Source organism: Agrilus planipennis, unplaced genomic scaffold, assembly GCF_000699045.2.
Source record: "Agrilus planipennis isolate EAB-ADULT unplaced genomic scaffold, Apla_2.0 scaffold30, whole genome shotgun sequence".
NCBI classification, from domain to species: Eukaryota; Metazoa; Arthropoda; class Insecta; order Coleoptera; family Buprestidae; genus Agrilus; species Agrilus planipennis.
This window is the reverse complement of record NW_020438923.1, coordinates 1,549,285-1,563,550: the sequence shown is the minus strand read 5'-3', so window position 1 is coordinate 1,563,550 and position 14,266 is coordinate 1,549,285. Positions and strand designations below refer to the sequence as shown.

The following is a 14,266-nucleotide window of genomic DNA, read 5'->3' as shown; positions in this document are numbered from 1 at the left end:
CTTCTTCAGCCTGTTCTGTCTGTTATTGCCTAATTAGCGACTGTTATCGACTTTCTTTATTTCACGCTTTTTTATTTCGTGCATTTTTTATTTACGTTCTTGACTGGTACCTGCGTACAATCCACAACAGCACAATGAATGTTTCTCATTAATTTGTTTCTGGGCGAGGAATACAGACACAGAAAAAAATAAAGTTTAGTAAACTATCGGAGATTTTTTACTGGTGTAAGACGAAAACGTTGGCTTCTGTGGGCAGACAAAACCGAAAGGTTGGAGACGACTATTTTTAGAGATGACCGAGTGTATAAAACCGCCTCTGATTGTAGTAAATAAACATTTGTCAGAGTTTTATCTATTTATCCGATGCTTTCTCAAGCAAGCAAGAACACCATTCATTGTTAATAATTACGGCACATAATCTACACTCTTGTCTTTAGGTCATGTCAAAAACAAAAACACATATTACGAAATGCAAACGTTTATTAAAGAGAACTTTCATTGGAATTAAACAATACGAATGAAAATAACAAATATACAACGAATTATCTCCCAAACTTTAATTCTTGTAGATTTGTAAATTCATTTTTGTCTTTTCCATGCATACCTATTCTACAATAAGTAGTATAATTATTAAAAGAACTTAGTTGTTTTAGTAACTGTTAAAAGAATTATTACTCAATAAGTGGGTAATTTTATTGAAGAAAATAATAACTACAAGTTTTCACCTTGTTACAACCTAAAATGTTATGCAACGAAGTGCACCCTCCGGTGCATCGACGATGACTAACTCAAAAATGCACGTTTACCTGTTATAAACCGGCTCGGTGCATCTGATTGGGTAATACATCGACGGCCATATTGTCATTCAGTTAAAAACGACGTTGCACCTGTGCTACTTGGGTTTCTCGTTAAAGAATGCGGATGTAAACAATACTAAGCGCCACTAAAAAGAATTCAATGGCGGAAACTCTAAAAGGGGTAACTAGGCTATTTCTTATCCGATTTAGATACAGTTTTCACCACAATTTAAGAAATTTAACGCTAATACTAATAAGCAGATGATCTTAATTTACAAACATAAGATTTCTTCGGACATTTGTCCCCCTTTTTAATATTTTATTGGTATGTGAGTTAAGGAATCATTTTAACATATTTAAATATTTCTGGCAAGTCCTAATCTGGGTTTCTAATAACTCAAGCATTTGTTATTATCTTACCACCCACCCAATTCATGTTATTCCGTAATATAGAAGAAACTGTTGCGCAATCAAAAGCAAACTCGTCTGTGTTTGCAATAAGTTCGCTATTAATTTTTTTTTGCTTTTACGCCTCTACTGCAATATAGGAGTGATCTCGGATGTTAGCAACTTTCACCTTCGAAATCGGAGGCTTTTAAACACTACGTGATATTTTACATTTCAAAATGTTACTCAGAACACCATATAACCGTAATAAGAAATGGAAACCGTACAAAAACAGAGTTGTTTTGTTAAAAACAAATTACTGGCGCCGAAGTGCTAGATTTACCAAAGAAAATTTGGGTCTTAACCGTGACACAACATCGAAATGATTTTGCAACACAGGTTTCCTTTTGAAACATATTGATTTCGGTTCAGAAATCGAACTAATGTGATCAATGAACATTTATGATAAAAGAATTACATACGCACATACTATCAAGATACATGTTAGTTAATTTATTTTATTTGTTAATAGATAAATTTAACTTCCAAGGCAATCTGTTATTACATCAGCGAAATAGCAAATATAGACTGTGCACTATTAAAACAGTCATCTAACAATATAAAAAGTGCACTAACGATAAAAAGATATTTTATTCTAGTTCTTTCTGAATTATGCATGTTATAACATTTTGCAATGCTGTTTACTACCACATTTAAAAACGCCCCAAATTAATTCGCCTAAATTATTAAGATACTTACTAATAAACATCGGACAAAAACAACAAATAAACTAATATTCAATACAATTATCAGCAAAATGAAGATAACGATATGTTCGTTTATGATTTCGATTACTATTGAGCGCCACGCCTCAAAAGTAAGCAAAAACATTTTATTTAAATAATGATAAATAACAAAATCAATAAAAGACGATCAGTGATCCACCTTTTCTAATACAATCTACAATCGTTGCAAACATATTTATAAATGTAGATAGTATAGAAATTATTTCAATTGCCCTAATATGCTTCAATTCGTAAGCCAAAAGTGTTTGACCATTTTGGCTTTTGGGTAGAAGTTTGAGAAGTTGCTGGTAGATACAAAAACTTGGATATTTTTGAAGATTACTTAAACTGTAGAAAGAGAAGTGGGTTTAGATGACTCACGATCAGACTTAACCCGATTTATGCAGAACATATAACGGTTGCGACACTATATCTACAATTTTGTTGCTAGGTAAGCCCAAGAGTATACGGGGCCTGTATAAAAAGAAGACAAACAATTAGTCCTCGAACATAAAACATCAGAGTACTACTTTAATATGTAATCTACTGACGAGTATCTGTTTTAATACGAGGTCTACCCCATACGTATTTGTCGCTAAATTGCCAAACCCTAAGATTTGTCGCTCCAACTGATTGCTGGACGAAGTAGAAATGACTTAGCGAAATACTGCAATGACTATAATTTGTTACTGAAATAGGGTACTATTAGCCATTTTGTCACTAGTCTATCTTTCTGTTGTCCAGCGAAAAACGACTGAAAAGCAGCCAAGTGGGCACTTACATAGCGTATCTCAGAATAGAAAAATATGGGACTATAATTTGTCGATGTAATAGACATACCAATTTTGTTATCAGTATTTTTCTACGATATTTTTAATGAGATACGTACAATTTACAGAGCCAACTTGGCTGGACTCGCGACAGAATGGGTAAAAGTAGTGACCATCTATCAGCGACAAATTATCGCCCTTAGAGTATTTGTCATTGCCAATTTCTACTGCGAGGTACGCTATGTGCAGTACCACCTTGGCGACTCCCGAGTACTTTTTCGCTTTTTCGTAAAAGTAGGCAGGTACTATCTTTCAGCGACAAATTATCGCTCTTACAGTATTTGTCAACGCCATTTCTACTCCGAAGTACCCTAAGTCTAGTGTCACCTTGGAGGCTCTCTAGCTGTTTTATACTGGACAGCTAGAGGATACACTATAGACAAAATGGATAAAGGAGGCAGCTACTATCTTTCAGCGACAAATTATAGTACCTACAGTATTTGTCAATGCCATTTCTACTCCGAAGTACCCTAAGTCTAGTATCACCTTGGAGGCTCTCTAGCTGTTTTATGCTGAACAGCTAGAGGATACACTAGAGACAAAATGGATAAAGGAGGCAGGTACTATCTTTCAGCGACAAATTATAGTACCTACAGTATTTGTCAATGCCATTTCTACTCCGAAGTACGCTGTATGTAGTGGCAGCTTGGCGGTTCTCCGATAGTTTTTCGCTGGACAGCTAGAGGATATACTAGGGACAAAATGGGTAAAAGTACCATCATTCAGCGACAAATTACAGCCCTTAAAAGTATTTTTTAACGCCATTTCTATTCTGAGGTTTGTTATGTGTAATACCACCTTAGAAGCTCTGCAGTCGTTTCTCGCTAGACATCTGGGGGTACATTAGCGACAAGATGGGTAAAAATACCATCTTTTAGCGACAAATTTTCACCCTTACGCCATTTCTATTTCGAGATACACTTGGTATAATATTAGCTTAATATCAGACTAGCATTTCGTCTAGTGCATTTTTTAAACAAGAGATACTCATAGCTCGATCGTCATGCCCAAAACAACTCTCATTTCCTTCGTGTTGTCTTTTACTTCTACGAACAGACCTTGTAATTTCCCATGTATTTTATTTATGTAAATTTAAAATATTGTCCAACGAACGACAGATATAATTATTATAAGTACCTATAAATCAAACCTACATGGACGAAGAGACCTATAGGATGAGGGAACGAGATATTCCCAACAGTAGGTATAAGAAACCTGTTCTGTTCAACATAGTGGGAGTTTCAGTTAACAGCACAAACCTGCCTTTTTTTCGTAAAGAGACGAGCATATATATCAAGGTTTATAATGTTTATTTTATCCATAAGTAATAGAGAACTCCTTATTAATTATGCATAAGCTTTACATCTATTTACATGTATATGTTCCTATTTTCTTTAACTCTGTTTACGGAAATATCTACTCTTTTAAATTAATTATGTAGGTATGTCATTCAGAAGAATGAACTGCATTGTTTTCGTAAGTGCAGTTAGTATTATCAACACCTCGTTTTCTTCAGAAGTAACATCCAATAAAAATATGATATCAGACAATGTTTCAATTACTTTTGGAACTTTTTGAAATATCAAAGTCATTTAAAATAACAAATATATTAGAATAGTAGGTATCTTTATAAAGTCATTTAAAATTGTATAATAAATTAACAACCTAAAACTGTGAGAAATGGGCTAATGATAGAGGTGAGCAACAGATTACATCATAGGTGTATAAACTCACAAGTTATGTAACATTTGAATTTTGTATAGATAGGTACTTCTATTTATGACTATTCAGGATAATTTGTTTTTAAGTTGTCTTTATTAAAGCATGTAAACAATAATTGCTAATTGCCCAAATTATCTTTGAGAAATTATTTTGCTAATGAAACTTTTAATAAAGTTGTAATTTAATAGTTCAATGACTAATTAATAATCTTCTAAATAATTAACAAAAAACAAAAATTATGTTTCCAAGAAAAAAGGAAAATAAGCATTTTTATTACTGGAGCAGTCTGTTAAAAACCACCTGCTGCTGAGTCTCAAATATTGTGTAATCCATTATCAGCGTGGGATACTCATTTATCAGGACAATGACCTCAAGGAACAAGCTGTGATTCATTGTTATTACAAGACAATCCTAATTAATAATTTCGTCCTCGAGCTAATAATTATAAAACAATAAATTTCTATTAAAAATGATGAAGGCATCAACCTGCTCTTTTGGAAACAATCGACTGAAACAAGGATTACTTTAACTGCACAGAAAATACTCCTTGCTTCTTTAATATACCAATTCAAAATAATTAAATTATCATTTAATTAATCGATTAATGTTTATGTTACGCCACTGTCAATCTGTCACAAAACCACAAAAGACTAGGTTGGGAATTTTTATTCGGTTTTAAAAAAGGAATTATAAGAGCCTTATCGTAGGATCTTATCACACAAAAAGCACTACTACATATATGTAGAATGTTCTTATTGATGAAATAATTTTGAATCATTAGCAGTTTTAATTTGCCACTTCCCTTGGTACATCTGCAATTTTTTACGTAACAAAGGCCATTAAAAAACAATTTAATCGTCTGAGAACTGTGTCTGTATTATTTATCGTAAATATAACAGTAAGAGGATGAGAAAATAGGTCAGGATTTTAAATGAATATAAAAACAAAGAGGAACAGATGACACACCCCTTGGTTAAAGGAGACGGTATGACAGAAAGTGGGGGAATATTTCAAGTTGGAAACTAAAACAAAGATAGAAAAAATGAAAAATACCTTAATTTTTACTAATTCTCCTTTCTGTCGGCTAATATGAATCACTATTCACCACCGTCACTGAACTATGGGCACCGTTAAACAAGTCCTTTAAAAAACTAGAAGCATACGCCCCATCGATTTTTGGCCGAACGAAAATATTATTATCAGCAGTTCGTTATCACAAAAGCACCCGATATTCTCCGTAGACCGCACAAAAGTCTCAAAAATGTTTCGTTAACCGCTATATCGCGTTCGTTCATTCAAATTCAAGACGCGTTACACGTTCAACCATCACTTTCCTCCTGCTTTCCTCTATACTCCGGTGCCCTAAGTCCGACATTGGCAGCGGCGCGCGCACTCGTTTACACCGCGAGTTTTACACGAAATTGAACCTTAAGAAAAACGCCATTAAACACTTTTTTCAATTGCGGATAATGTGGAACACTAGCGCTTCTGTGCCGAAAAAAAGAACAACGAAATCGACGTTTTTGTGTTTTACTGTCAGATGTCAAAAAAGTGCAATTTTTAATGGACGACGTAAGTGTTGCATTAAAAGTAAGTTTTTTTAATATTTTTCCGAATTAAACTCGGGAATTTATTTGCCCTAATTGTACTTTAAGGTTTGCGTGAATGGGTCGAATTAGTAGAAGTAGATCCAGATCTCCCCGAAGACGAGACAGAGAACGGGAACGTGACAGAGACAGAGAACGTCATCATAGAAGGAAAAGATCCAGAGACAGGTCAAGGGATAGATCTAAGGACAGAGAAAGGGACAGGAAGAGGCATTCAAGGGATAGAGATGGACGCAAGAGGTTTTCCCGTTCAAGATCCCCTTCTTACAGTCGTGAGAAAGACAAGAAGTCCAAGGTAGCAGAAGAGAGACCTGCAATAACACCAGCTGATTTGGAGGGCAAAACCCCTGATGAGCAGGAAATGATGAGGATGATGGGTTTTTGTAACTTTGATACCACCAAGGGGAAAAAAGTCGATGGCAACGACGTGGGAGCTGTACATGTTATACTTAAACGAAAATACAGACAGTACATGAACAGAAAAGGAGGATTTAACAGGCCCTTGGACTTTGTGGCTTAACTGGAGCTTCCTTATTAGTGTTTGAAAAAAGTGGACAAGTGATTGTGAATGCTTCACTTTAGGGATAGCAACAAAAGACTGACTGAAACCATCCTCATGCTAGCAACTTCAATTAGGGCATCTTCATAGCTCAAGAACTTTAACAATGTAGTAATTAAACCATGAGCATTAAGAGAAACTGCTAACTATTCTATCCAAAACTTAATTTCACATTTATACATTTATACTAGTAAGAATTACTTGTTTGATTAATTTAAAGCTTACAATCTTCATTTTAAGCCGCAAAGGGTAAGATTTATCTAAAAAAATTTATTTTAATGGTTAAGGTCTTAGTTTTAATCAACTTTATTTTGTAAACAATATGAGAATACTTTTTTAGTTGTAAATTGTGGACAACTTATATATCGTTTTATATTCCATTCATTTTACCTGTTAATAGAATAATTGTTGAGGCATTTTTTGGAAAGCAACATGTTTTAATGTTCCCTTTAAATGCCAATGTTTGTATAATTGCAACACTTTGTTAAGATAATTTAACTTCTCAATACTTAATGTATTCAACTGTTTATAATAAAAATGATTGCCACTTTTAATTCCGTGTATTATTTTTTTCATCTACACTTTAATCACTGTCTGACTCTACAAGAGCTTGGTATTTGTTCTTATTGAAATCTAACAATATTTAATAGAAAAAACTGCAATCTTGGAATGTTTAACAATATAAATTAGTCAAGTTTTTGACCTTTTTGACGGTGGTGACTCTTCGTTACTTAAATTGCTGGAATCAACGTTTTCATCGACCTCCATATTAGAGGAGTCCCTTGTATTTTCGTCTTCAACGATTGAAGTACTAGCATCAGCTTCAACCTATTACAGGAAAACAGGAATAAATTCAAAACAAGCCCCTCAAAAACCATAATCACTAATATACCTCCAGAAGTGCTTCCTTAAGTCCTTTAATTCTAAAATCTCTTGCCGATCCAGTTCCTACAAACCTCGCCAAATCTACTTTAGTCTTATTAGACAACTGTATAATAGATTTTCCATATTGTTCCATTTCATAAATCAGTTTGGGAATTAGTTTTGTTTCCTTCAAAACTTTATTTTTGAGTATATTCGAATCCACGCTCTTTCTCTTAGCTTGAGTGGCTTCCTCTTCTTTCTGATTGTCTTCCACGTATATTATAAACTCGTAAACCGAATTGAAAAAGTTCTTTCCTGATATTCGTACAACCCTTTCAAATCTGTAACAAATTCAAATCATTAGGGGTCCAAAAACGTCTTTTTGTGACGTATTTTAGTTACCTTGCACTTTCAAAAGCCACATTTACTTTAGACGACCTCACCACGAAATATTTCGTGAGAGAATTGAGGACATTGAAAAGGCGAGTTACAACCTTAAGGATTCCTTCAGATAAGGGCCCCAAGGGCACGCAAATTGTACATAACAGGTCCATAACAGATATCACAGTACATAGCTGGCAACATACTCCTCTTTCTTTGCTCTTCAAGTATTCTCTTTCTAAAATAGATAATTATCGATCAATTGAGGAGTAAATTGGGTAATTTTGGTTAAAAATCTACTTCTCTCTGTGCTCTCTTCGCCCGGGTATGTTATCATAGCATATTCGGCTCCCAAACGAACTACAACCCAGTCTATGTCGTCCAGAATGGTTTTAAGGGAAGCACACAAACACTGAACTGCAATGGCAGCAGTAGCATTTGTAATAACACTCCAACCATGTACTTCTTCAGCCTGTTCTGTCTGGAAATATTACAGTATTTATGATAAATAGCGAAACAAAATTTGATTAAGGAATACCTGCGTTATTAGTCCCACTATTTCTGCTAAACGTTTAGTAACAGTTTCGAAAAGACTTAAACTGCTTTTGTATTTTAAATGTACATCGAAATATAATGTGAAGAAGTTGTGGGCAATTTGCTTATTGGCTTGTTTCTCATTGCAGTATTTTTTAAACCAGTCTAAAACCTGAAATAGAAAAAGAAATAAGAAAAAGATACTCATAATAAAATAGAATAAGGACAAACATTAACAGTTTTTCAATTCTCCCCTACCTGTGTTGAAACTTCACTAGTTTCTTCAGGTAGTTGTGAAACTAATAAAGATAATGATGATAAAATAATTGCATTCCTTTTTTTTATTTCCACATCTTGCTCTTCAGTATCGTCTTCTTCATCTAATAGCTTTTGGTGAGTCTCGATAAATGGCGATAATAGTGATGATAACTCTTCACTGTCTGACCTTTCGCCTATATAACAATAAAAAAATAAAAATATTATACTAATTTTGTAATTATATTAGTACTTACCAACTTTACTTAAAAATAATTTTAACTTATTTCCATAATGATGAGTGATAATAACGAATATAGTTTGAAAACATTCAGAAGCCAGAACGGCAGTTGTGCAATCAAAATCTGTAAAATCGTTTAAACGAGAAATGCATCGTTCATGTAACACTTTCGCTATATCAGTAATATTTTCGAAACACTTTTGCTTGTGCTGCTCTTCGATTTTAGAATTTTTCAGGCTTTGGAGCGCCTGAAGATTGATTTGCATCACGAAACGGTGAAAATCAGGCTTTGGTTTTAATATATTTGCCTGTGCTGGTGACGCCCAGTCCACTTCGGTTCTGAAACATTTATTATAAAATAAAACACATTTAATTTATAATATTTATTACCTGTGCAAAAGTTCGAGTAGTTTTTTTAAAGTTTCAAAATTAAGGAGAGTGTCAGGCATTTTAAAAGCCTTTGGTTTTTGTAAATTATTCTTTTTTGATGGCTCTGTTGGGTCTCCTTTTTTCCTTTTGTCTCCTTTCTTTGGTTTCGACAAATTCTATAAACAAAATTACTGCACATAAAAAGAGCACACATTAAATGTTATTTTACAGACCTTTGAGAAGTCTACAAGCCTTTTGTAAGCATCAAAAAGACTTTTGATTTGTTGACCAGCATTTTCGTTATTCACATTCCAAATGTTTATTTTAAAACCTATCAAAGCTTCATACACCAACATTACTTCCTTTAAAATGATCATTTTTTCTTGAGATTCTGGTACCACGTCTAACAGATCAGTGCCGTCATCCTGAAAGTATTAAATTTAAATAATTTGATCATAAATACGTTTAAAGTTTACCAATTCGAAATGTATAAGCTCACAGTTAGTCATACGACTGCACAATGAGTCAAGTTGAGATTTAAAACGTAGAGTACTAGGTTCACAACAACCGTCCTCACTTTCGACCATTTTTGCAACGATTAAACAGGACACCTGTATTAATTCGGCTAGTGGTTCCTGAAGGTTAAAAAATCAATAAAACAGATCTAAAAGGGATTGTTTGTCATTGGTTTACCTGTAATACAACATTGGAGTCTTTTACCAAGGTAATCTTTGAAAATTCCAAAGGTGGTAAAGATTCCTCATCAGCTACGTAAAAATGATTGAAATGGGACGAAATTATGTCCAGGGTGGGTACAATTAATTCCATATTCATGCAAACTGCGTCATAAAGACCTAAAAACCAAGTTTTGAATTGTTACCTTTATTTACATACAATCAAACACACCCTTGTACAATTGTGCTCTGACTTCGGCCTGCTGCATGAGACAACGTCTTAAGACGCCCAATAATTCTAATGATAACGCCTCATTACTTATAATACTCGATTTAGCCTGGCCTGTGTACGATAAGGACACTTGGGTCATTAGAGATTGTCCAGAAGAAAAAGAACTCGAACTGGACTGACTTAGGGCCGCCAAGTTCGATATTTTTAAAGTTTTTAAAAGTTTTAAGAACCCAGAAACAGCGACTCTTCTTGTGTCTGCTTTTCTAAAACGATGTATTAATTAAAGTAATTTTTAAATAGCTTTTAAGTGTCTCTCTTACCTAGAATACAGAGCTTTTTTAAGTATCAAAATTAAATGGTCACGCATGGTGGGTGACAACTTCATAATTGGTAATAAGGCGTCCAAAAGAGCGTTTGCGGTGGGATAAGTAACTTGCACCAAACGCTCCATAAGTTCAACAACACAACTTTGATTTTCTAACATTGTTAACGCCATTTTACTGCTTAATATTTGAATGCAATCTACAAACAATTAAAAGATAAGCGTCATTAATTAAAAATCTTTTGTTGTTATTACCTATGTATTGACTAACATTGTTTCCCACTACTATGTGATTGCTTAGTCTTTGGATAACACAAGAGGCAATGTTGCGCTTCTTTTTCAATATTTTTATTAAAATATTGGTACCCAAATGCCAGTGCTTTTCAGCAATCACATCTCTGCCCAAAGCTGGACCAAAACTTAGTAAGACATAAGCAAGGTTTATCAGGCCTTCAATCACCAACTCTCTTTCTAACAAACTGTAAGAAGATTAACATTATAAGGTTGTTTAATCCACAAATACGTAATTGTTTCTAAATTAAGAAAAAAAAAAAGACAGCTACCTAATGTCTATAACTTGTGACAAAACCTCTTCTATTTTGCAAACTTTTGGCACCATTTCCCTGATCCAGCAGGAATTGGTCTTTCGCATTTCTTCTTGGAAATGCTTTGTTATACAGCAACGTACAATTTCACAAACGGTATCCTGGAATGTTGAAACGCAGGATATGGTCATCAACACAGAAATTTGAAAAGGATGAAGAACAAATTCCGGAGATTTAATCATTTTTTTGAGAGAAGAAATGTAGTTAGAGATAGTGCCGTATCCATAAGTTGCACACTGATAAATATGATACAAAACAGTACTTTCTACTTCTATTGCCTCCTGATCTACAGCATCCCCTGTAAACAAAAGTTTCTAATTTTGTGTCTAAGCAATGAAGGAATAACTTCAAACAAGTACCAATTATGTCCATACTGCTCCTTTCAGAGTTGCTGTCAACGTTAGAAGTAACTTTTGAATAAACCCTTCTGCTGAAGTAATTCTGCAGTCTTAAAAAAATTGATCTGCCATTTTGGTTTCGACAAAGTTTGAGCAACTGGTATACAAAAGCTGGTAGTTCTTGACATGTCAGTTTCTCCATGAATTCACCAAGTTTGTTGACAACTTGGCTGTATTCATCTTTTGTAAGGGGTAGATTGCTACAATACAAATTGGTTGTTTCAAGTCTGGGATATTATAAAAGTAAACGAGTCTTACATGAACATTGAAGTTAAACTTGTAATGATTTCTGGAGACCAATGAATCATACACAGGGAAGTAATTAATTGGGTTTTGTATTCTGAACCAGTAATTTCTGCATGATTATAGTCAACACGATTTCTTTCTGATAAAACATTTAGAACTTCAGGCAATAAGTCTTTCCAACTGTAATAAATAGAAGAGTGAAAACTGAATTGCTAAACTGATTTTAAACTACCTCAAATCTGTGGCAGTCCCTTTTTGAATACATTCTATGCAAAACTGGCATAATTTCATCAGATCTTCTGATTTAAATTTTGGTAATTCTGTACAGATACGAGTCACCAGTTGAGAACTTATAGAAGTGGATGAATAGTTTTGTTCCAACTCTTTTAAAGCTATCAATATGATTTCGATACGTTTCCTATGTGATTCGGACGAGTATGTGAAAGACTGAAGCAAATAGTCCCAAAATAGAGGAAAATTTGAGCTGTACAACCGATTTTTAATGGTTTCTTTAAGCTGAAGTTAAAAAAAATTGAAGAAGATTATCAATATTATTCATGGATAATTAGGAACTTACCACATCTTCATCAAGTTCATCAACGTAAATTTGAAGATCTTTAAACTGCTTTTTCTGTCCTAATTCACAAATTTCCTTTTCTACTAAGGACATGACTTCCACAAACTTAATTACAACATTTAATAAGTACTTTAAACTTATCACAAATAGTTCTTTACGATTGCTACTACATTATATTATCAAAAAACTAAATCTAGAACCGAATTACGCTATTAAACACATAAGTTTTATACATTTTTGTTATGAAAATTCAAATCTTTCAAATAACATAACCATTAAAACTGACGTTTATAATAGAGGTTAGAATTTCGGAATGACTAAAGCGTAGCATAACTTGGGAAATTACAAAACTATTTAAAAGTTACGCGCTAAAAGTAAAAATACAATATTTCCTAGTGATAATAGCATTTAAAGTTTATGTATAGATATACCTATTCAGATATTATTAATAACAAGAATACCTAATATGAATATAAGTAAACATACTTTGTACATTTAAATTTAAAATTGTCTTTCCTTTCCAAATTATTTATTCTTCTCTTCCATTAGTAAATGACGTAAAAAGGCAGCTTCTTCTCTTAGTGCTATCACTTGAGTCCTGAGTAAAGCATTTTNCCTTCGTGTTGTCTTTTACTTCTACGAACAGACCTTGTAATTTCCCATGTATTTTATTTATGTAAATTTAAAATATTGTCCAACGAACGACAGATATAATTATTATAAGTACCTATAAATCAAACCTACATGGACGAAGAGACCTATAGGATGAGGGAACGAGATATTCCCAACAGTAGGTATAAGAAACCTGTTCTGTTCAACATAGTGGGAGTTTCAGTTAACAGCACAAACCTGCCTTTTTTTCGTAAAGAGACGAGCATATATATCAAGGTTTATAATGTTTATTTTATCCATAAGTAATAGAGAACTCCTTATTAATTATGCATAAGCTTTACATCTATTTACATGTATATGTTCCTATTTTCTTTAACTCTGTTTACGGAAATATCTACTCTTTTAAATTAATTATGTAGGTATGTCATTCAGAAGAATGAACTGCATTGTTTTCGTAAGTGCAGTTAGTATTATCAACACCTCGTTTTCTTCAGAAGTAACATCCAATAAAAATATGATATCAGACAATGTTTCAATTACTTTTGGAACTTTTTGAAATATCAAAGTCATTTAAAATAACAAATATATTAGAATAGTAGGTATCTTTATAAAGTCATTTAAAATTGTATAATAAATTAACAACCTAAAACTGTGAGAAATGGGCTAATGATAGAGGTGAGCAACAGATTACATCATAGGTGTATAAACTCACAAGTTATGTAACATTTGAATTTTGTATAGATAGGTACTTCTATTTATGACTATTCAGGATAATTTGTTTTTAAGTTGTCTTTATTAAAGCATGTAAACAATAATTGCTAATTGCCCAAATTATCTTTGAGAAATTATTTTGCTAATGAAACTTTTAATAAAGTTGTAATTTAATAGTTCAATGACTAATTAATAATCTTCTAAATAATTAACAAAAAACAAAAATTATGTTTCCAAGAAAAAAGGAAAATAAGCATTTTTATTACTGGAGCAGTCTGTTAAAAACCACCTGCTGCTGAGTCTCAAATATTGTGTAATCCATTATCAGCGTGGGATACTCATTTATCAGGACAATGACCTCAAGGAACAAGCTGTGATTCATTGTTATTACAAGACAATCCTAATTAATAATTTCGTCCTCGAGCTAATAATTATAAAACAATAAATTTCTATTAAAAATGATGAAGGCATCAACCTGCTCTTTTGGAAACAATCGATAGAAACAAGGATTACTTTAGCTAGACAGAAAATACTCCTTGCTTCTTTAATATACCAATT

At 33.1% G+C, this 14,266-nt stretch overlaps 4 protein-coding genes across 7 annotated transcripts in view; 1 reads left to right on the top strand and 3 right to left on the bottom strand.

Annotated features, from left to right (window-relative positions):
• LOC108732308 (protein hu-li tai shao) overlaps nt 1–5,904 on the bottom strand; it is a 31,624-nt gene extending 25,720 nt beyond the window's left edge. For 2 of the 3 annotated variants that reach the window (XM_018463024.1, XM_018463025.1), the window contains exon 1: nt 5,575–5,898. The gene's annotated coding sequence lies outside the window, so the exon portion shown is untranslated. Of the gene's footprint in view, nt 1–5,574 lie in introns of all 3 variants that reach the window. The other variant, XM_018463022.1, reaches the window with a different exon arrangement.
• Nucleotides 5,905–6,004: 100 nt separating this feature from the next.
• Nucleotides 6,005–7,241, top strand: LOC108732310 (U4/U6.U5 small nuclear ribonucleoprotein 27 kDa protein). 2 transcript variants are annotated; one of them, XM_018463027.1, is made up of 2 exons: nt 6,005–6,111; nt 6,177–7,241. In XM_018463027.1, the coding sequence occupies exon 2, from the start codon at nt 6,187–6,189 to the stop codon at nt 6,646–6,648; it is 462 nt and encodes a 153-aa protein (XP_018318529.1). In that variant the 5' UTR covers nt 6,005–6,111; nt 6,177–6,186; the 3' UTR covers nt 6,649–7,241. The 2 variants fall into 2 exon arrangements, with proteins under 2 accessions (XP_018318529.1, XP_025829729.1); XM_025973944.1 differs by having other exon boundaries at nt 6,031–6,093.
• On the bottom strand, nt 7,233–12,678 carry LOC108732309 (Fanconi anemia group I protein). Its single transcript, XM_018463026.1, has 19 exons — nt 12,386–12,678; nt 12,041–12,324; nt 11,821–11,988; nt 11,524–11,762; nt 11,123–11,462; nt 10,815–11,038; nt 10,558–10,759; nt 10,238–10,500; nt 10,025–10,185; nt 9,808–9,966; nt 9,565–9,756; nt 9,353–9,507; nt 8,979–9,301; nt 8,725–8,918; nt 8,471–8,638; nt 8,233–8,413; nt 7,954–8,170; nt 7,580–7,892; nt 7,233–7,515 (listed from the first exon to the last, which is right to left on the bottom strand). Exons 1-19 carry the CDS (start codon nt 12,476–12,478, stop codon nt 7,378–7,380), a joined length of 4,014 nt encoding a protein of 1,337 aa, XP_018318528.1. The 5' UTR covers nt 12,479–12,678; the 3' UTR covers nt 7,233–7,377.
• Nucleotides 12,679–12,760: 82 nt separating this feature from the next.
• LOC112904286 (D site-binding protein-like) overlaps nt 12,761–14,266 on the bottom strand; it is a 5,666-nt gene continuing 4,160 nt past the window's right edge. The window contains exon 4 of the mRNA XM_025973931.1: nt 12,761–13,012. Coding sequence (XP_025829716.1) covers nt 12,911–13,012 — 102 coding nt within the window. The 3' untranslated portion in view covers nt 12,761–12,910. The remainder of the gene's footprint in view (nt 13,013–14,266) is intronic.